The sequence below is a fragment of the Sus scrofa genome, chromosome 2 (genome assembly GCF_054392235.1).
Source record: "Sus scrofa isolate SSC_HxYL_T2T_F1_AM1 chromosome 2, Sscrofa_HxYL_maternal_Yorkshire_Landrace_v2.0, whole genome shotgun sequence".
NCBI classification, from domain to species: Eukaryota; Metazoa; Chordata; class Mammalia; order Artiodactyla; family Suidae; genus Sus; species Sus scrofa.
In genome coordinates, this window is record NC_139384.1 from 27,754,019 (window position 1) to 27,777,693 (window position 23,675).

Sequence of the window (23,675 nt, forward strand, 5' to 3'; positions counted from 1 at the left end):
GCACGTATTATGTCCTGCATAGTTTTAAATAATTTATTTCTATTTCTATTGGTAGAATTTCTAACAACTCTACCAATGAGGTAGATACTATTATTATTTTTATTTTAATATGCAGTAAAATAAATTGAAGAAAGATTAAGTAAATTTAAAGTCACATGATTTATAAAGGAAAAAACTAGATTGGAACGAAGCACTCTAGTTTCAGGATATGTAACATAAAAACCACCACCCTGTAATGCCTCACTTAAGACGTGAAAGATGAGTCAGATTTGCAGATGTGGGTCAAAATCTTTTTTGTATCTCCAGCCAAGCACCTGTTACATTCCTTAAAGGTTTGCCATTCAGCTAAACAGGGAATTCAAAATAGCTTTCTTGTGACATTGACGGAAAAGGGGATGATGCGGTTAGCAGCAGTTTCAAAGAAATGTTTAACTTCCTTAGACTGGTTGAAGGGGAAGGACCAGGTGATAAAAGAGGGTTCTACCTATCAGGGGAACTTCCTTGGCAAGGAGGGTGGAGTTGGGGAAGGATTTAAGAATTCCCAAGATCAACTGATCTCACTGAGACGGGTTTTTTTTCCTGCTTGGATAAGGAAGCTATAAAAACCTAGGCTGGGATCACTGCTGTTGCTGCTGCTCACCAGATCATTGTCACTCCAGGAGAGATCTCATCGCCATAGTTTTATTTCAGTACACACACAAGCACACACGCACACGCACACGCGCACACACAGAGCAGCTCAGGACTGCTGTGTAAATTCTTCCCAGGTGGGTGTCTCACCCCAGCTGGACGGAAGCCGAAAGCTGTAGATTGCGCTGCGCCTGCGCCTGCGCTGCAGCATGCGCCCGTGGAGGACTGCCGCCAGGGGGCGCGCAGGTCCCACTCGGCCGCTCTGTCTCCTCCCCGGCCAGCTCCCCGCCCCTCGCTCCCTGGGGCAAGCAGAAAAGGCGGAAGTGGGAACGTCCACTGCTGGGGCTCGGTCTCCGGGCGGACGAGGGAACTCAGCAGCGGCGGCGGCGGCGGCGGCGGCTTTACGCTCAAGAGATTGGCATCCCTGCCGGCTTGGCTCGGAGCAAGGTGACCGTCCTCTCCTGGCACCTTGGCTGAGCGGGGCCGTGCGGCCGGGTGGAGTCGGCGGCCCAGCAGACCGGAGGGGTGAGTCCCCCTCGGACGTCTCCCGGCGGTAGCGGCCTCCCTTCGCACGGGCTAGGGACATCTCCTCCCTTCTGGTTTCTCACGGGTTGGGGGCGCAGCCCTATCCCTTCGCTTTCCACAGTTTGGGGGCGCCGCCCGCGTCTCCTCGCTTCCACGGGTTGGAGACGCAGCCCCCTTTTCCCCAGTTTCCCACAGGTTGGGGACGCCAACCCCTGTCCCCTCTCCTCCTCTCCCCCAGGTCTGTGCCCCCCCCCCCGCGCTTTCCATCCCGCAAGCTGGAATCTCACGTCAGTTTTCTCGGCCCTACCTCCCCCAACCCCGCACAGCCCCCTTCCCAGAAAAGGAAATCGCCTCCTGGATTTTCCCGTCGCTTGGATGTTACCAGCTTAAAAAAAAAAAAAAAAAAAAAAAAATCCCTTTTAAGTTCCCACCTACTCGGTCTGTCATTGTCATGGGAAAGCTATTTTTGGGGTTCCCTGTTGAACTGGATAGACGTCCCAGGCAGCAATTTTTTTTTCTTTTAAGGTTCAGCTGACACGAGGGTTTCCTCCCCCTCCCCTGCACTCGGTAGTTCTAGCGATTGTTCCAGACTTTGGTTTGATACAGCTTCCTAGTATTTGGCTTCAGGGGAACTCCAGCTGAGAGTTAGGACTGTATTGAATGTGAACAGAAAGCACCTACAAGTTTTAGCAGCCTGAATGTATAGAATTTGCGTGTTTTCTCTTGTTTCTCGGGAGAGTAAATTCCTAAATGTCTTGCTACACAGGCATAGAAACAAGAAAAACTTGACAAGAAATTCTGAGTGTTGGCCTCATGAACCTGGCCACTGGGATTTTAATCCCTTTACCTGTGATTATTAGGGAAGGCAGAAGGGGCTTTTCCAGATTTTGAGGTTAGGGGTGGGGTGAGGACGCTGTGGCCTCTTGTGACCCAAGGAAGGAATGTGTCTCAGGCGCTTGTGGCCCATGTGATGATCAGAGTTTTCAGCTTGCATGCCTTACATACATCACACTATTTCAGAATTGTAACCCGAGGTCTTTTCTCTGACAAATTTGGGTATGTGTATGCTGATAAATTTTTGGCCACTTCGATTTTGAAAGAAGTTGTTCAAATGTTTGTCTCCTGGAGGAGACATGGTGTTGACTGTTTCGCAGCACCTCTTGGCCACTGCAGCACTTTTGCAGGTCTTTGTAATTTTAAAATAGGTTTTAAAGAGTCGCTAAGTAGTTCTTGTTTCTAAGCTAGCAGCAAATTAAAGGTGATTTCTTAGTGTTTTGTATTACACTCTTATTTTATATATGAGTTACATGTTTAGCAAGAATGAATTTCCTTAAAATTGATCCATTCAGAGAATAACTTATTGATTTTTTTTTTCTGTGTTTATGGCATGCAGAAATTCCCAAGCTAGGGATCTCACTCTTGGCCACAGCAGTAACAACCCCAGATTGGATCATTAGCTGCTAGTCCATGGGAGAACTCCCAACTTACTGATTTCTTTAGCTTGGAATGCTACTCTCATTAGCATCTACTGATCTTAGAGGAACACATTTTTGTGCATTACCCTACTCCCCCTCCCCCAAGATATTTAACAGTATGCTCCTTGGATTATAATATATACTCAGATATTCATGGGTGGATTTAAACCATGATTTATTAAACAGCTATTTTCAGTGTTCATTTTGCAGTCAGAATAATTTGGCAGTGGTTACATCCACAATATCTAATTAAGGCAGTGCCTACTGAACTAGACTCACAATTGTGAAAAGGGAATTACAGTCATGAAGCTCTTAGCCTGCAAGATAAGGAACCGTTTGAACTTTGTTCCATCCCTTCTATTAATTCATGTAGAAAGCCACTTAAATTCTGACAGAGTAGAAAAGAGGCCATAAGAAATCTTCATTTGCAAGTAAGTCTGTCTGTTAACTCTTTATTTATTTTCACTTATGTAAAGCCAAGCCTGCCTCTGTAGCATCTCATGAAATGGTTGCCTAAGGCACCATGTGAGCATATGAGGTTAAAAAAAAAATCCTAATGAGCATAATATTTTCTGTATGGTTACCAGACCATCTTCTAGTCACTTCTATAGCTGACTCTAAGCACTTCTCAGTTACTTCTTGATGTTAATTAAAACATAGTCATTCATTGTAGTTAAACTAGGAAAGTGATTTTCACGTTAAGTCATCACAACCCTTAAGAGTAAAGGGGGAAAATGTTTTAACTTGCCAAAAAGAAGGAGTAAACCTAAAAATACTGAATGGTACTTAAAATACTGCTTTAAAAGGCTTAATTTTCCCTTTGCTATATAGTTAGTTCCATGGGACAAAGAGAGTGACTACCTAAAAAATGTTATTTGGAAGATATAAAGCTTTTGTATTACTTCTTAAAGCATGAAAAGTAATGGATCTAGATTTTTAAGAGTGTTCACTTTCATGTTTTAACACTGTATTCCTGCAGTGGAATTCCTTTTAAGGAATTGTAACCGATTGGACAGGTTTTCTTAGTAACATTTGCTGTAAAGTTCTCTTTAAAGACCTTCAAGTCTTTCGAACTGGACTGCAAGATGGCAGGATATAGACTATCCAATAAACTGAATTTTAACTATGCATTTGAGCATTAAAGGTAAACTTAGCTCAGTTTCTTTTGCTTTTGTCTCCTGGCTAGCACTTTGATATATGCTGTATAACCAAACAGATGTTAATTTCTCAAAAGTGATTTTACTTTAAAAAATAAAATGGTTAAAGTTTCAAAAGATAAATATACCTGGAATTGTCAAAGGTATATAAATTGTGTTCTCTCGTACTTACTCTGCTTCTGGGAGTGGGAGTTAGAAAGCCTGTGATACTGAATATCAAAACATATCATATTTAATTACCAGCATCATCTATCAGAAACCATTAAAATACTTTTTGAATTTCAAAACCATTACATACTTTTTGACCTAATCAACTTCTGAGGAATTTATCTGAGCTAGTAATTGAACACAAAAATATATATGGCAAGAAAAATAACAAAGGATCTAAGTCCTTGTATAGCACAGTGTCATCTGTCCTCAGATTTGGAGGGTATGACAGGGGTCTTGTACCCCATCCTGGAGGACAGGTGAAGTGACTAGTTCTGTTTGCTGTTATCTTGCCATCCCTTCCTTATCAGCTTGTACTGAGTCTTCCCTAGGAATCTGCATTAGCTGTAACAGTGCTTTGCAAACAGTTTTTTTTTAACTTTTCAAAAACATTGTGTTGGAACTGAAAAAGTAAAACAAAACACCAGTCTTTACTGATACTTTGGAATTCTGTCAGCCCAACCTAATAACACAACGCTATAGAGCAATACATAATAACAACTCATTTTTACTTCCAGGCACAGCTTTAAGTGCTTTGCACATATTAACACAGTTAATCCTCTCAGTAATTCTGAGGTAGATTCTTTTGTTATCCCCCTTTACAGATGAGGAGACTGAAGCACAGAAAGGTTATGTAATTTGCCCAGATCGTATACCAAATGATGGAGAAAAGTTAAACCCAGATCATTTGATTCCAGCACCTAAGCTCCTCACCACTTCATGGTACTGCCTCTCCAGCCAAAACAGAGCCTCATCTTTTGTAGGGGCTCATCAGATGGTACTCAAAATCTTTTTGAGAAGAAGAAAAAGGTGTCTGTAGTGGTAAAAAGAGGATTACTGTCTTAACCCACTGTTTGGCATGATGGCGGCAGGGATTTTCTATGTAAAAATGAGGCAGGCAGGGGGATACATCATCTATCATATTGGCTGGAGGCCCATATTCTGTTTCTAGATCTGTCGTTGACGACCAAACAACACGGGTTTGAATTGCATGAGTCCACTTATACATGGACTTTTTCAAAAAATATTGCAGCACTGCGTCATCGGAGGTTGGTTGAGTCCACACATATAGAGCCACAGACTCAGGGCAGACTGTAAAGTTGTATGTGTATTTTTGACTACATGGAGGGGGATAGTGCCCCCATGTTTGTTCAGCAGTCAACTGTATTTCTAATTTTTTTTTTTCTTTTCAACTGTGTATCTTACACATACTGGTAATTTTCCTTAGGTGTTATTATCTACAGCAGAGACCTTGTTACATAGGCTGTGAATTGCTTTTATTTTATTTTATTTTGCTTTTTTTTTTAGAGCCACACTCTCGGCATATGGAGGTTCCCAGGCTAGGGGTCCAACCAGAGCTACAGCTGCCGGCCTACACCACAGCCACAGCAACGCAGGATCTGAGCCACGTGTGTGACCTACACCAAAACTCACAGCAACGCCGGATCCTTGACCTGCTCGCTGAGTGAGGCCAGGGATCAAACCCACAACCTCATGGTTCCTAGTCAGATTTGTTTCTGCTGCACCACGACGGGAACTCTTGTGAATTGTTTTTAGACCTTAGCTTCTCACTTGTACATTTCCTAATGGTTTAGAATTTGAAATCATCCCACCTACCTGTGAAAGCAATAGCTTTCCATAGGCAAACAAAACCTCACTTATTTTTTCCAATCATTAATAATGAAACATAGTCACTTGACTGGAGGCACAAGGACATACAAATATACTTTTTCAATTCCGTTCTTCATAATAGAAATTGCCACCCTGAACATTTGGAGGTGCAGTTGACACCTTGAACCACACAGATTTGAACTGCACAGGTCAAACTTACACGCAGATTTTTTTCAGTAAATACTGATGTACTATGAGATCTGTGGTTGTTGAGTCCACAGATGTGGATCCTTGGGAACAGAGAGCCAACTCAGACTTTCCAATGCATGGGGTCAGTGCCCCACCACCTTCGTTATTCAAGGGTCAGCTGTACACAATAGAATTTTAGGTCTAGGAGAAGAAGCTGAGATCCAAATGGTTAAGTTGCTCACAATCAACTATCTAATAGTTTCTCATGATCATCTGATCCCTTGTACATCGCTCTTCCTTACACTGCCTGCTGGTCACACTATTCTCTTCAGTTTAGGATACTTGAAGGAACCTTAGCAGAGTAGTCAAGTTCTTCAGCAGGTACTTAATGAACACCTGTTATATGAGAGGTCTCATGCTGAGACTGAGGGTTATTCTTGAAACTCCAGTCATAGGAAACAGGCATTTAAAGAGATAATTATGCTATAGCTAAGTATTACAACTGAAGTACTGTTCTTCTTTTAACCTTATATTCCATCTTTCTCCTAGATCATAAACTCCTTAATTTATAAAATAGTTAGTCATGCAGCAAAGATCAAAAAACTTTGAAAGTTTTCTGTAAATAATATGAACACAGCTAATGTATTATCGGTGAAAAGGTGGCCTGCATAGCTAACTATAGTATGGGTGTATGTATGTAAAGACATTTACTTTCTTGCTGTTTCTTTAGAACAATTGACAATCACGTTACTATGAGTCTGCTACATTGTGAAAACAGCTGTGGATCCAGCCAGTCTGAGAGCGACTGCTGTGCTGCCATGGCTGCCAGCTCCTGTGGTGCTGCAGCGAAAGATGACGGTGTGAGTGGAACTGCCAGCACAGGGAATCTCTCCAGCTCTTTTATGGAAGAGATCCAGGGATATGATGTGGAGTTTGACCCACCCCTGGAAAGCAAATATGAGTGCCCCATCTGCTTGATGGCGTTACGGGAAGCAGTGCAGACCCCCTGTGGTCATAGGTTCTGCAAAGCCTGCATCATCAAGTCAATAAGGTATGTGAGCATTAGAAGGAACCATGTCCTGTAACAGCCAAATTCAGAGAACATCATCTGTCATGTAGTCTTATCCATAAAAACCTACTTCGGAAAAAGAACACTAGGCAGAACACTGAGAAATTTATGATCTTATTCCAATTTATACTGTAGTGTGAAAGGTCATTACTATCTCCTCTGACCCTCAGATAATAAACAATAAGGAGCTACTTCCACTTTAAGCCTTTGTATTACAGACTAGGGTGTGTTTCTAAGCTTGAAGAAAATAATATGAAATAATGTACCTTAAATGATAATGCTACTAGAATATAATAATCTCAGCCATAGCAGAATGCTGACTCTGTAAGAAATCATTATTCTCTTTTTAGCCACATTAATTTTTGTCTGCTGCCTGATGTCTATGGACAACTATAAAATTACCAGTATCTTTTGAGAAGGTATTGGTTGGAGTTCCCATTATGGCACAGTGGTTAATGAATCTGACTAGGAACCATGAGGTTGTGGGTTCGGTCCCTGCCCTTGCTCAGTGGGTTAACGATCCGGCATTGCTGTGAGCTGTGGTGTAGGCTGCAGACGTGGCTCGGATCCCACATTGCTGTGGCTCTGGCGTAGGCTAGCGGCTACAGCTCTGATTTGACCCCTAGCCTGGGAACCTCCATATGCCACGGGAGTGGTCCAAGAAATAGCAAAAAAGACAAAAAAAAAAAAAAAGAAGGTATTGATTGATGGCTCTGTCTTCATAATGTATTCAAAATTCAATCCCTTCTCACTGCCTCCATTGCTACCACCCTGCTTTGAATCACCGTCAGTTTTTTTTGTTGTTGTTTTTTTTTTTTTCTTTTTTCTTTTTAGGGCAGCACCCTCAGCATATGGAAGTTCCTAGGCTAGACGTCAAATTGGAGCTGCAGCTTCTGGTCTACACCACAGCCGAAGCAACTCTGGATCCGAGCTGCATCTGTGACCTACACCACAGCTCAGCACCGGATCTCCGACCCACTGAGTGCGACCAGGGATCAAACCCACATCCTCATGGATACTAGTCAGATTCATTTCCGCTGAGCCACAGTGGGAACTCTACCATCAGCTTTCTCACAGGCCTCCCTACTTCTTCTTTTGCCTTCTTCCAGGCTTTCTCTATAGAGCAGCCAGAATGAACTTGGTAAAATGAGTAAGATGATATCATCTCTGCTCAGAACATTGCAGCAGGTCATCTGGGAGTAAAAGCCAAAGTCCTTGTAAGGCCCTATGTGATAGGTCCATAGATATTTTGATCTTCCATTAGGCCTTCCTCCCTTCTGCCAGTTCACGGTTTGATGTTCTTGAAGCATGTTAAGCATGCTCTTGCCTTGGGGAGTTGGCTTTAGCTGTTCTCTCTGCATGGAACAGTCTTACTTCAGGTTACTGCTTAGTCAGGCCCTTTACTCTACTCCCTCCAGTGTGGTTCAGATCTCATCTTTTCATAGGTACCCTGGCTACCTTATGTATACCATAGCGTGCCTTCCCCAGCTCTCCCCACACTCCCAACCTCCCTTGCCTACTTTTCTAATTTAGCATTTTTCATCTTTAAAAATACAGATAACTTGTGTGTTTATTGTTTCCTTGTCCACCTGGAAGATAAGTTCCTTGAGAGCAGGAATTGAGATCTCTTTCATTTCTTGATATTTTCCTAAGTGGTGAGATCAGCACCTGATGCATAGTAGGTGCTCAGTTAATCATGATTGCTTTAACTGAATGAAAGTATATGGGATTTCCACAAATGATTCAGATTCGGCAGATGAATGGATAAAAAGATGTGATACATATATATACAGTGGAATATTACTCAGCCATAAAAAGGAATGAAATAATGCCATTTGCAGCAACATGGACAGACCTAGAGATTATCATACTAAGCAAAGTAAGTCAAACAGAGAAAGACAATTATTATGATATCACTTATATGTGGAATTTTAAAAAAAAGAGGATGCAAATGAACAGAAATAGAACTACATAGAAAACAAATTTATGGTTTCCAAAGGGGAAGGTGGGAGGAAAGAAAAATTAACATATGAATAACCAATAGGGACCTACTGCATAGCAGAGGGAACTATACTGAATATTTTATAATAGCTTACAAGGGAAAAGAATCTGAAAAAAATATATATATATGTATATATATAATGTAACCACATCACTTTGCTATACACCTGAACCTGACACAACATTGTAAATCAACTATACTCCAATTAAAAAAAAAAGTATATGGGGCGTTTCTACAGATTATTCAAATTGATCTCCTAAGAAATAGATACAATTTACCATAATTCAGAAGTAGATGGGAATATTTTTCGGTGACTAAGAAGCTCTGTACAGAACAAAAAAAAAGAAGTGGAATTTTATAGTCTTTAATGATTTAGTATCTAGTTATATTGGTAAAATCATCTTTAGTGGGTTAGCTAGCTATTCACTCTTAAGTTTTTCTCTTTTAACTTTTAAATTAACGTATTTTTTCTTGTGGTATCCTTGTCTGGGGCTTGATATTAGGGTATTGTTGGCCTCAAAATGAGTTTGGAAATGTTCCTTCCTCTTGTATTTTTTGAAAGAGTTTGAGGATTGGTATTAATTCTTCTTTAAATGTTTGATATAATTAACCAGTGAAGCCATCAAATAACCAGGATATTTTTGTTTATTGGGAGGTTTTTGATTACTGATTGAGTCTCCTTACGGTAATGTAGTCTGTTCAGATTTTCTGTCTCTTTATGATTTAGTCTTGGTAGGTTGTATGTTTCTGGGAATTAATGTTTCTTCCAGGTTGTCAAATCTGTTGATATATAATTGCCGTAGTAGTCTCTTGTCATCCTTTGTATCTGTGGTATCAGTTGTAATATCTCCTCTCATTTCTAACTTTGAGTCTTTTTTTTTTTTTTTCAGTCTAGAGAAACTTTCCTATAAAATTTGAATTTGTGTTAACTACATCCATACTTGGGAGTCGGCTTAATTTAAATTGCAAGGGAGCACGTGTCTTTTTTTTGGGGAAAAACATCTTACCCAGTGGTGCATTGCCAGTATCTGTTTAGGATTGGTTTTCTCAACCTCCATACTATTTCTTTGTTGTGGGAGAATGTCATGTATGTTGTAGGATCAGTAACAGCATCCCTGGCCTCTGCTCACCAATTCTCTAGTCATGAGGCTCAGAGTTTCTCCAGACATTGCCAGATGTCCCCTGGGGGCTAAGGTGGTCCCAGTTGAGACCCCCAGTTTAGAGTATACATAAGAGCAGTGTTGAAGGCTCACTTTTTTTCCCTGTTTACAATGATTTTTATTTATATTTAGGTAGAAATAGGACGGTATTATGGATTGTTGATTTTCCTGTAGGTGGAGGTGTGTAGTATTTCATGCCCAGGGAGGTGGCTAATCTTTCGCAGTTTTTAATAGCAAGATACTTATGAAAGTAGTGGAACAGTGGTCTGAAAGGAAGTAAAACCCACAAAAGGAAGTCTGAGGCTTTTTTTTCCTATCTCCCTCTAAGCTAGAAATGACCACTTACTTCAACTTTAATGTTCTCAAAGGAACGGCTCGGAAATTTCTCATCAGTTGTAGTCATTCAGAGAATCAAAAGGCATCTCAATCCAATTCCGTTTTCTTTTGGAGTGATTGCTAATGCTGTGCATAATGGTTACCAGTTTACTTTGTAAGGTTCTTCTTATTTTCTTTTAAACATCCATCACTTAGGTTTAGGGGATGTATTTTAATAAATTTGTTTATGTCTCTGCTTCTCAAAAATATTTGACAGTGTAATAATAACATCACGCAGTCTGAGAGAGGCCCCGTAAAGGTTGACCCCATCACTCATCTCTTTGACTTCTAAAGTATTTAACAGCAGGCCCCATTTTTCAGCACCTTTACCTGCCACAAGAACTGCCACTGTTGCTTTACACACAGGAGGTGCACAGCCAGTGTTTGAGTGATTGATGCTTGGTGGCCTACCTGACCTGCCACATTTTGTGAGTGAAGATTGAAGCATTCCAAAAAGTTACAAGGGAATGACAGACACCTGAGTTTCCTGGGGATAGTTTTTCCCATCATAAGATGGAATAAACCATTGGGAAGCAAGACTTAGAGATCATTTAACCTTGGCTGTGTCATACCCAAGAGAAAAGGAGGCCTTTTGTTGCCCATGAGCCAGTGTAGATGACTGTTCAGAGTAAACCTCAAAATGTAGCCTAGCAGGGCTTCTGCTAATTGGTTTATTTTTACTTATGACTAATAACTATAGACATGTTCTTAGTATATTGTGAGCAGCTTATATTTAGTTACATCTCAGTAGAATGTTCTGTGCTGACAGAACAGGGGCCTGCTAGACTGCCAGAATTCCCACCTTTAACTTTCACTTCCGTTTATGCCCATCAAAATACAATTTTATTTAATTGATTTTTCTCTTTTTTTGGTTGGAATCTATCCCACAATCTAAAATCCCTCAGTTTTTGGAAGGTAATCAATATGGTGCTAGTGGTATCCATTTTATAAAAGAAGCTGTTTTCTTGATATTTACAATATAATTAATTTATTTTCTATAGGAAATAATAAGTGGAGAATTTATATGTGGTAAATTAAAGTTGTTTATATTTTCTAATGTGAATGTTTGTTTAAATCTATTTCTTTTTAGGGATGCAGGTCACAAATGTCCAGTTGACAATGAAATACTGCTAGAAAATCAACTATTCCCTGACAATTTTGCAAAACGAGAGATTCTTTCTCTGACGGTGAAGTGTCCAAATGTAGGTTGTTTGCACAAGATGGAACTGAGGCATCTTGAGGTATTGAAGTTATTCTCTAACCATTAGCATAGATGCAAGGAAGTTTCTAGAGAATAGGTTCTTTGCTGTGTCTGGGTATTGCCAGTGCCTAGCGTATAGTGACTGGTTAGTAAATTCTTGCTGAATTCATACCAACCCTTTTATTGTTTATATAATTAACAACAATATAAGTAGGAACCAGGAATTTCTTACTCCATTTACTCTGGCTTTGCCCCATGATAATAAAAAAGAAATTAGTATTCTTCAAGTTTTGGGGGTGACCATTATCTGCAGTAAAGCTGAAGAGTATTTTAAATACAAGTGTCACATTTTTAATCCCATAATATCATTTTTCTCATTTTGAAATAAGCATGAGTCCCATATAGCCATCATCTTAGCACCCTCATCATACTCCATTTGAAATTAAACATTTAAATATATTTGTAACTTGCCCCCTTTACCTAGCTCCTTTGAAGGAGTGGCCTTTTTGACATAGTGCTAAATTGGTAATTGGAAAATCTGACTTCTTTCCATCTCTTTTCCCTAATTGGATACATGAACTTGAGAAGTCACATCATCTGTATAAATTTTCAATTCACAACCATTATTTTAAAAAATCCATTGAGGCCTTCATATTGTAGTTTTGTGGTGTGTAGGTTCAGTAGCTAATTGTATAGAAAAGAACAGTGTATTTTTAGAAGAGATTATATTTAGGAGATTTCTTAAGGATTGACAAATATTAATTGATTATTTTTTTCACCATAGGATCATCAAGCACATTGTGAATTTGCTCTTATGAATTGTCCCCAGTGCCAACGTCCCTTCCAAAAATGCCAACTTAATATTCACATTCTCAAGGAGTGTCCGAGGAGACAGGTTTCTTGTGTAAACTGTGCTGTATCTATGGCATTTGAAGATAAAGAGGCATGTACTAACTTGGATTTGTTGATTGCACTATTTTTTTTTTTTAATGTATATCAGAGAGGGTTAGCAGTATGTTTATCTTGTTCTGAGTCTGTATTACCAGTTGTGAGAGGATTGATTTTTAAGAAAATAAGTTCAATAATCCATTTTAGTCATTGAGGGTAGGGTTTACATTTGCATCTCTTTCTTAGATAGTATTATTTATACTACTTCCCACTATAGTAGATTTACAAGTAACAAAACCTTCTAGAAAAGGTATGCTCATCTACTTTCCTATGTGATATTTTAATGACCAATCTCAGAATAGAGAAAGACAAGTAAAATAATTGCTGTACAAGACTTATAGTTTTCTCTTTAACATAGAGAATGAATTGTTAAAACTTTTGTGGAGATTAAATTAAATCCCACAAAATGTGTTCCTTTGGTGATAATTCATTGAGCTATACACATAAGGAATTCACTTTTTTGTACATGTGTTATACTTTAAATTAAAATGTTTTATTTTTTAAAAGAAACTTCATGGCACTTGACAGCATCATGATAGAATATTTCTTTTTTTTTTTTTTTTTGTCTTTTTGCTATTTCTTGGGCTGCTCCCACGTCATATGGAGGTTCCCAGGCTAGGGGTCGAATCGGAGCTGTAGACTCTGGCCTACGCCAGAGCCACAGCAACGCAGGATCCAAGCCGCGTCTGCAACCTACACCACAGCTCACGGCAACGCCGGATCCTTAACCCACTGAGCAAGGGCAGGGACCGAACCCGCAACCTCATGGTTCCTAGTCGGATTCGTTAACCACTGCGCCACAACGGGAACTCCAGAATATTTTTTCCATTTAGAAACTGAGATGTAGAGAGAGTAAGTAATTTTATATTAATATTGTCAGTGACAAAGCAGTGAGATCATAGATCCCATCAATACCATACACACAATCCGTCTTCTTTTATAATTATTAAGATACTTACTTAAACTTTCTTATAAATTCATTTTTGTAATTTCCCCTACTTTCTTATGAGATAAAGCATATTATATTCATTAAGGTTGATGAAGTATTTTTTTTAAAAAAGTCAGCTAACGTACTAAAATATGAAGAGAAGTCTGAGGCATAATTAGAGTAAATTGGTGTCTTCCTAAACTTCAGTAAATTAAATGGATCTAACCAGAAAGGTTTATCATTTCTTAAATTGATTATATTCTAGAAAAGGCTCACCTTTCTGGGGCCTTGAGAACCTGGGTACCAAGACCTCCTGCTGTAATCATGCTTCTGTTCTTTAACCCTCCTGATGAGAGTTTTAATTAAATCATCATGCTCCTGCTGGAAATTTGTGATAGGATGTCTTGGGAGAATTACAGTATTGGTAAATGATGCCCCAAATAGTCACAGATGCTCTGCCTTATGTTAAAAAACGATTTAAGAGAGTCTCTTTTGGAGTTCCCGTCATGGCTCAGCAGTAACAAACCCAGCTATTATCCGTGAGGAGACAGGTTCACTCCCTGGCCTCACTCAGTGGGTTAAGGACCCAGTGTTGCCATGAGCTGTGGTGTAGGTCACAGACATGGCTGGGATCTTGTGTTGCTGTGACTGTGGTGTAGGCTAGCAGCTACAGCTCCGATTCAACCCCTAACCTGGGAACTTCCATATGCTGCGGGTGCAGCTCCAAAAAGAGACGTAAATAAATAAATAAAAGAGTCTCTTTTTGTGTACTGCCATATTCCTTTAAAGACTTGGAGGGTGGGAGTTCCCATCGTGGCACAGCGGAAACGAATCCAACTAGGAACCGTGATGTTGCCTCGCTCAGTTGGTTAAGGATCTGGCATTGCTGTGAGCTGTGGTGTAGGTTGCAGACATGGCTCGGATCCTGCATTGCTGTGGCCGTGGTGTGGCCAGCAACTGTAGTAGCTTCGATTGGACCCCTAGCCTAGGAATCTCCATATGCTACTGGTTGTGGCCCTGAAAAGCAAAAAAAATAAAATAAAAAATAAAGACTTGGAGGGTGAGATGAATCTCATTACTACACTGGCAAAGGGAGAGAAAATAACTTTTATAGATTATTCTCACGTTTTTGTGTTACACACATCAATGTGCTTAATTCATAGTGAAAAAATTACTTTTTAAAAAATTGGTTGTTTTTACCTTTTCAGGTTTTCTCACGTTTTTCTTATGTTTCCCTAATAAAATTTAGATTCATGACCAGAACTGTCCTTTGGCAAATGTCATCTGTGAATACTGCAATACGGTGCTCATCAGAGAACAGGTATAATGATTCCCTTTCATAAATCAATATTTCTATAAAGAAGTGAATTGGGTTTTTAATTGAAAAATTTAAAAAATAAGGTAAAATGAACATAGATTGAAGAAGAATTAAAATTATGTTAATTTTAAATGCAAAGCAAAGCCACAATGAGGTTATCGCATCACACCAGTCAGAATAGCTAGCATCAGAAAGTCTACAAATTTTGGGGAAGAGGGAACCTCCACCACTGTGGATGAAAATGTAAATTGATGCAGCCACTCTGGAAAATAGTATGAAGTTTTCTTAAAAAACTAAATGTATAACTACCATATGATCCAGCAATCCCACTCCTGGGAAATATATCCTGAAAGATGAAAACTCTAATTCAAAAAGATACGTGTACCCCAATGTTGACAGCAGCATTATTTACAATAGCCAAGGCTTAGAAACAACCCAGATACCCATCAACAGACGATTGATATAAGAAGATAGGGTAGGAGTTCCCATCATGGTGCAGCAGAAATGAATCCGACTAGGAACAATGAGGTTTCGGATTCTATCCCTGGCCTCACTCAGCGGGTCAAGAATTCAGCATTGCCATGAGCTGTGGTGTAGGTCACAGATGCAGCTTGGGTCTGGCGTGGCTGTGGCTGTGGCGTAGGTCGGCAGCTGTAGCTCTGATTAGACCTCTAGCCTGGGAACATCCATATGCCGTGAGTGTGGCCCTAAGTAGACAAAAGACAAAAAAAAAAAAGAAGATAGGGTATATGTAAACAATAGACTATTACTCAGCCATAAAAAAGAATGAAATACTGCCATTTACAGCAACATAGATGGACCTTGAGAATATCCTGAGTGAACTAAGTCAAAGACAGATGTCATAGGTTACCACTTATGTGTGGAATCTAAGAAATAATGCAAATGAATCTACACGCAAAACAAGTAGACTCACAGGCATAGGAAACAAATTTAGGGTTACCAAGTGAGAAGGGGAGGTGGGAAAGGATAAATTAGGAGTGTGGGATTAACAGATACAAACTACTAAACATAAAATAGATAAGCAACAAGGATTTATTGTATAACATAGAGAGCTATATTCAATATCTATAGTAACCTATAATGGAGTATAATATAGAAAATATAAACATGTAGTAACTATTTTATACGTGAACCCAACACAATATTGTAAATCCACTATATTTCAGTTTTTTTAAATATGAATTTTTTCAAATAATATACTTTCAGAAAGAACAAAATACTCAGCTCTAAGTGCCTAAAATTCTTGTCATTAACATAATACCTATGTTTATGTATATTCATAAAAGTTCCAAAGCAAGCCTAGTAATTATAAGATAAAAATAATTTAAAATGTTCATTTAAAGAACAAAAAAAAATCTTCATAAGGAGTTCCCATCATGGCTCAGCAGAAATGAATCTGACTAGCATTCATGAGGACGCAGTTTCGAACTCTGGCCTCACTCAGTGGGCTAAGGATCTGATGTTGCCATGAGCTGTGGTGTACGTTGCAGATGCATCTCGGATCCTGCATTGCTGTGGCTGTGGTGTAGGCTACTGTTCCAATTAGACCCCTAGCCTGGAAACCTCCCTATGCCATGGGTGCAGCCCTAAAAAGACAAAAAAAAAAAAAAAAAAAAAAAAAAAAAAAAAAAACTTCATAAGAAATACATTTTTCTACACTGTGAAATAAGGATTTTAGGTATCCAAAAACCAGTTGAGACAGTAAGAGAGAAATGAATGAAATAAAAGAGAGCAGATCTATTCAATAGCAGAACATTACTTGCAACCATGACCTCTGAGACATATTGGAGATTTTGAAATTTCCAGAATCTGTAGCCCCTCTGCTCAGCTGTCTATAGACCACTGATGGGACATAATCAGAAGTAGGAGTTATAATAGAAAACTATTCATTTTTTTTGTTAATAAGAGAAAGGAAAATTCCATCTGATTGTTATCTTCTGACATTTGGAGAGTTACCCACAAAATATGAATATTAGTCACTAAATATTTATGTACCCATGAAATCTGCAAACCCAGAGATCATAATTGATTACTTTACTAAATGGGAACAAGCAAAACCTGTCACTTGACTAAACTTTTCCATTCATCTGTTGACAGAGTCCTTTAGTTTTTTTTTTTCCAACAAAGCCTTAATTTGAAGGTGTTAAACTTGTTTTTGCTTATGAAGTCTCACCTCCCTGGTTTTTCTTTTTGCTCTGTTTTAGTATTTAAAGGAAACCATGTAGCACATCTAAAACTCAGCAAAAGTAGAACTTAATGTAGGAAAAAACCCTAGGTGAAGAGTCAGAAAACCTAGATTTTGATCCTCACTGTGCCACTAACTTGCCCACTGATCTCTGGCAAGGAAGTTGACATTCTCAAGCAGTGATCAGCAAACCCGCCCACCATCCAAATCTGGCTGCTGCCTACTTTTGCAAATAAGTTTTATTTGAACAGAGCCACGCCCATGTGTCTGTATGTTGTATATGGCTGGTTTTGTACCATAATGGTAGAGTTGAGTACTTAGTACAGAGACTATGGCGCTTATAAGGCTGAGAATATTTACTGTTATGACCCTTTACAAAAAATTGTCCTGACCATTATTCTAGATTATGAGAAATAAAGGATTGAATTAAATAGCTTCTGATGTTGTTTCTGTTTGAAGTATCTATGATTATAGCTAAACTAATTTCCTAAAGGTAATTTAGTACCACTTTCAAAGAACATGATTCTTCATAATGGATCTTACCTTAAACAATAATTTTCAGAGTCCCAGAATCAAAGGCTGAAACTTTCTTAACCCTTTTAAGTGCTTAAAGTATCCTTTGAGTTGCCCCATTGTAGTCAGAGCATGCCCAGGTTAACAAAAAAAAATAATAATAAGATTTATGACAAGTGGTCAAGAGGGAAGTATTAGATGTAATCAGTGGCTCTAATGTATACAGTTTACTGGCCCCTGTTGAGTAGCCTGGACCACAGTGTGGGGTGCTAGTTGAGTTTACAGTCACGGTTGACATGGGAAGGTGCTTTTTCTTTAAAATACCACTAGAGGGTGCCAGTTTCTTGGCAGTAGGAATAAATTCATTTCCTTGAAATGAATTTTGAGTGATTTCGGGGGCATAGTATGAGATGATAACATTACCTTGCTCTGTGACTTTTGGAAATAAGTATCATTTTAATCTTTGTGGACTAACTAACATGTTTCTGTTAGAACTATAGCCATAGGCAGTACATAATTTTATTTAGAGGAAATGTAATTCTTCATTTCAAGTGTGATCTTGTCCAACAAGATTAGATATGCAGGGAAAAACATTTTTCAACCTTTTTTTCTTTTTGGTTTTCAGATGCCCAATCATTATGACCTGGACTGTCCTACAGCCCCAGTTCCATGCACATTCAGTACTTTTGGCTGCCATGAAAAGGTAAGGTTCCTTTTTTTCCTTTTAATTCTTGACTATAGATCAAGAAAATTGAACTATATAGTGTAGCGGAGGATACAGTTGTGATGGGAGATGGCTGACATGCAGTGTATATGTGGTCTTAAGCTCCAAAGAGAAACTGGGACTCAAGAGTATTGGTTTGGGGAAGTTGTTTGTGATAATAATGGAGGGTGTGATTGGGCTCATATGAGTAAATGTGCATGGGGAAAAGAAGTAGACCAGGAAAGGAACCCTGAGTGAACAGTCTTAGAAGGTGGTGAAATAAGCAAGGAGAAGGAAGGTATTGCAATCTCCAAAATTAGTTTCAAGACCTAGTGATCAGTGTCAAATGTCTGAGAGAGACTGTTCGTGTAAATCTCTCTTTCTGGAGAGTGCCGCGAGTGCAGTAACACTTTCGCTTTTCCACTGTGCTTTTTTAATTTCTAATTTTTTTTTTACAGTAAGTATGCATTTAATAATTTAAAAAATAAAATGAGCAAATAGTATATAGTATGACTACACTGTGGGAAAATTCTGTATTGTTCGTGAGCATACAGAAAGACTTAAAGGAAATGTATCAATATGTTAATGGTGTTAGGTGAAATAAAGCAACTCATTTTCTTTCTGATCATCTATATTTTCTATAATATACAAAAATTACTCTTACGATAAAAAATTATGTCATGAATATTTTTTCATATCAAAATTAAAATATTGATGACTTTGGAAGATGCTGAAGACAGGAAAGATTCCATTTTGCAATAGATTTGTAAAAATAAATGAGGGTTTGGGGTCAGTGTAGACGGACTACTTTTGGTTATAAAAGGAAGAGGGAGGAAAATAGTATTAGCTCGAGGGAGATAAAAGATCAGTATAGAGGTTTGCCTTTTTTGTTTGTTTGTTTGTTTTTGTTTTGTCCTTTTAGGGCCGTACCAGCAGCATATGGAGGTTCCCAGGCTAGGGGCCGAATTGGAGCTATAGCTGCCAGCCTACTCCAGAGCCACAGCAACACCAGATCGGAGCCACGTCTGTGACCTACAGCACAGCTCATGGCAATGCTGAATCCTTAACCCACTGAGAGAGGCCAGAACCCGCAACCTCATGGTTCCTAGTCAGATTCGTTTCCACAACGGGAACTCCGAGGTTTGCCTTTTTTTATAAGAGTTTAATAGTTATATACTGAGGGAAAGAATTAGGGGGGATGTTTAACAGTAAAAGAGACAGGGGGTAGCTAAGCAAAACCTCTGAGGTGTTGGAACGGGGTGGGTGCCAGTTAGAGCTACAGGAAGCATCGCTCCGAGACCAGAGGAGAGTCAGCTCTGAATGAGAAGAGAAGGATGGGCGTAGATCCTGATACTTTGACAGGTGGGAGAGAGGTTTATCTGAGTGACACCTGGAATATTCAGCAGATAGCCTTGGTTTTTCAGGGAATTAAGAGGTGAGGCCACCTCTGGATTGAGAATCTGATGAAGACAAAGAAGGTTGTGGGGGATTGAGGGCAGTGATGACATCAGTTAAAAACCTTTTATTTCACGTGGCCAGGTCCCTTTCCTAGTCCTCATATGTCTCTTCCTAACCTCAGGCCTGTGCTTGATTTGTAGATGCAGAGGAATCACTTGGCACGCCACCTGCAAGAGAATACCCAGTCGCACATGAGAATGATGGCCCAGGCTCTTCAGGGTTTAAGCCTCGCAGTAGCTCCTGTACCTCAGCGTGATATGCTTCCCTATGATTCTTCCCCTTTGTCTCGGATTTCCTCTGGCTGTTGCTCAGACCAGAATTTCCAGGAAACCATTCAGCAGTTAGAAGGTCGCCTTGTAAGACAGGACCATCAAATCCGGGAGCTAACTGCGAAAATGGAAACTCAGAGCATGTACGTAAGTGAGCTCAAACGAACTATTCGAAGCCTTGAGGACAAAGTTGCAGAAATAGAGGCACAGCAGTGCAATGGGATTTACATCTGGAAGATTGGCAACTTTGGGATGCACTTGAAATCTCAAGAGGAGGAGAAACCTGTTGTCATTCACAGTCCTGGATTCTACACAGGCAAACCTGGCTACAAACTGTGCATGCGTCTGCACCTGCAGCTGCCCACGGCACAGCGCTGTGCCAACTACATATCCCTCTTTGTCCACACCATGCAAGGAGAGTATGACAGCCACCTCCCTTGGCCCTTCCAGGGAACGATACGCCTTACAATCCTCGACCAGTCTGAAGCGCCTATCAGGCAAAACCATGAAGAGATAATGGATGCCAAACCAGAGCTGCTTGCCTTCCAGAGACCCACAATCCCACGGAACCCCAAAGGTTTTGGCTATGTGACTTTTATGCATCTGGACGCCCTAAGACAGAGAACCTTCATCAAGGATGACACTCTATTAGTACGCTGTGAGGTCTCCACCCGCTTCGACATGGGTAGTCTTCGGAGGGAGGGTTTTCAGCCACGAAGTACAGACTCGGGGACATAGCATCCCCGCCTTGTTTTAAAAAAAAAAAACAAAAACTTATCTGGGAGTTCCTGTTGTGGCTCAGTGGTAGCAAACCCAACTAGTAACCATGAGGACTCAGGTTTGATCCCTGGCCTCTCAGTGGGTTAAGGATCCGGTGTTGCTGTGAGCTGTGGTGTAGGTTGCAGATGCGGCTTGGATCCCAAGTTGCTGTGGCTGTGCTGTAGGCCAACAGCCGTAGCTCCGATTCAACCCCTAGCCTGGGAACTTCCATGTGCCGCAGGTGCGGCCCTACAACACAAAAGCAAACAAACAACCCTCATCTGGAAAAAACTGTGCCTTTACTTGCCCTGTACTCTACAGTAATATGCAAACAAAAAAAGCAGTGGGAAAGATGCAGTACCCCTCAGTGAATGTGATTGGAGAGGTCGCTTACTACTTTCCTGTTAAAAATACCCCAAAGTGATTTTTTTCTTTGGAATCTACATGTCCCGTGCTTTTTCAAAACTGTCATACCCGAAGTGCCTGTGGCATACCGCAGCAGCTGTTTGTCCAATAGGATACCTCTTTGTTGTACTTTCCTGGGCTTTTGCTCCAGGGGGTGTTATTAAACCTAGGGTCGGAGTAGTGAAGCTCAGACCTTTTAATAATAATGGACATCCCTTAAAATTCCACGTATTTTTATAGTATTAGATGCAGTGTATTTCAAGTTGAGAATCACTACCGCCTTGTGCTGGTGCCAGCAGGAAGAATGATTACTCTCTTGAGTTGAGTTCTCATTTTATTTGACTTCCAATTGATTTCAGAGGATTTGAACTGTAATCCTTGGAAAGCTTAAGTTCTCATTCACCCTGTTTTTCCCCCCAGGGTGTTCTTAAGGATATTTAGGGACTAGTTTAAACCCTAAACATAACCTTACTTATTCAGTGTGAATGTGTTGTCTGTTGCATAATTCTTGTGTAAGTGTTTCTACCTTTGATACTTATTTCCTTGAGGCTACAATGTAGCATCTTCTCCAGAGTTCAGAACTCTGACAACCATGTGGAAACCAGCTGCTGGGTGTTATGCTCTGAATCCCTTTTTGTCTATTCCTGGCAGAGTGAATTCCTGAGCCTTGGTATGTTCTCTCTGTTGCTTAAAGCTAACAGGACAGGGAGATGCACAAGCATAATCACCAACATGAAAAATAAAAGTGACCCAACTCGTCCACCGATACGGCAGCTCATGGATGGTGACAAAGAAGCTATTTGAGCCAGAAATTTTCAGCGCTTTTGAACACCTTCTGGCTTAGTTCAGTTAAATGGAAGAAAGTTGCTTTCCCAAAAGCAGAGTTTTTTATTGCTTGGGAGATTGTCGGTGTATGTGAGAGGCCACCAAACCAGGGTTGGAAGCCCCAGCGGTTATATCAGGACTTTTCTGGAGTGAGTGGCTTTGGTCCAACAGTTCTTACCAGAGGAGGATCATGTAGAATGTGATAAAGTAGCTAAATGTTCCTAATAGGGAGAGATTTTTGTGTGTGCACCATTACATGTTCATTACAGCCTGTAGGTTTTAAAGATGATGCTGAAGTCTAGGTATTAAGGGAGTCCCACACTGGTGTTGGCTCCTGAGAGGACCCACACAGCATGCCGTTTACACAAGACTGTTTGAAGCTGTCTGCACCTCCAGAGAGGCCAGATCAGCCCCCTGACCAGTGTTCAGGCTCAGCCTTCATTTCAAGAGGAAACCAAGAGATTGCGGAGAATGGTTTCAGTTCAGGCAGACCGAGCAGGTGTCCCTTTACTCTTCTCTCTTCCCTCCCTCCCACCCCACACGGAGGCTCCTGCTCTGGTGGGTTTATGTTATAAAGTGAAGAAAAGTCATACAGAGATCCTGTTCCCACTGCCACCACCGTGGCCCCTGCCCATCACTAGTCCACAGTTTGCCTGCTGGTAGTTTGTGTTCCGTGGCTCCTGAGCTCTCCAGCCAGCTCCTGACAATCACTCGGCACAGCCCTCTGGGTGGGGGAGCCGGCACCGCTGCTGTTTCTGTGGCTGTTTTCCAATAAGTAGACAATTATTGAGTTCTAGGTAAAAAACAGCGATTATTCTTACTGCATATAAAAGGCCTGTATGAGTTACCTGGTGGTCTAGTGGCTAAGGATTCGGCCTTGTCACTGGTGTGGCTCAGGTTTGATCCCTGGCCCGGGAACTTCCACATGCCACAGGTGCAGCCAAAAAAAAAAAAAAGAGCCTGAAGAAAACATGTCGTTTTCTCAGAGAAAAATATTGCCGCAAAATATTCAATCCTAGCAAAGAAGGAAATAATATTTACAAGCCTCCTGGTCAAATTTCTGTTAAAGACATGGCTGTACATTAGGTACTGAGGTGAGTCATTTCCTGCTACGGTTTTTTTTTTTTTTTTTCCTACTAACTCAGGAGCCTTAATCCAAACCAAAAGAGTTTTTTGCTCCACTTCAACTTTTCCTAGCTTCAGTTTTCCCATCTATAAAATAAAGGAGTTGGATTAAATGTTTCTTATGTGCACAGGAACCATAAAATTCTGTTTTCAAATGAAATTCTAACCAGCAAAATGTTGACAATATTTACAAAAGTGTACAGTAGAAAAATTGTTTTAACTTATTTTTTTGCTGACATAGTGCCTTACTTCAATCTATTGTCAATTTAGGGTCTCCTCTTAATTTGAACAAGCAGTCTTTTTACCCCCAATATTTGTATTAAACCTGCCACTTATTTTATATTGGTTGTTCATTGTGAATATGGTGGAATAAAAGTAATGGTCAAACTGTCTTTGCAGATAGGAACTTCTGTTGACTTCAACTCAGACTCAGGTCTTAGCTGGAAAGTGGGTCTCTTCCTTACACTCTTCAAGCCTCCTGCCCCACTCTGAAACATGCTGGTTTCACCCAGTTGGCTCCCAAGTTTGGGGGCTGCAGGTTTATATTTTGTTTACCTTTTAACATTTTTCTTAGGACATTGCTAAATTAAAAGGAAATTGTTTCCTCTTTTCCCAGA

The 23,675-nt window shown here is 40.1% G+C and overlaps 1 protein-coding gene across 5 annotated transcripts; it reads left to right on the forward strand.

Annotated features, from left to right (window-relative positions):
- The first annotated feature begins 949 nt into the window (after nt 1-949).
- Nucleotides 950-23,450, forward strand: TRAF6 (TNF receptor associated factor 6). Of its 5 annotated transcripts, none has more exons than XM_085009599.1 (7): nt 950-1,155; nt 6,525-6,845; nt 11,491-11,641; nt 12,386-13,133; nt 14,467-14,798; nt 18,140-18,217; nt 19,816-23,450. In XM_085009599.1, exons 6-7 carry the CDS (start codon nt 18,140-18,142, stop codon nt 20,680-20,682), a joined length of 945 nt encoding a protein of 314 aa, XP_084865725.1. In that variant the 5' UTR covers nt 950-1,155; nt 6,525-6,845; nt 11,491-11,641; nt 12,386-13,133; nt 14,467-14,798; the 3' UTR covers nt 20,683-23,450. The 5 variants fall into 5 exon arrangements, with proteins under 5 accessions (XP_084865725.1, XP_005652858.1, XP_013845523.1 ...); XM_005652801.3 differs by having other exon boundaries at nt 12,386-12,544; nt 14,727-14,798; XM_013990069.3 differs by having other exon boundaries at nt 950-1,077; nt 12,386-12,544; nt 14,727-14,798.
- Nucleotides 23,451-23,675: the final 225 nt, after the last annotated feature.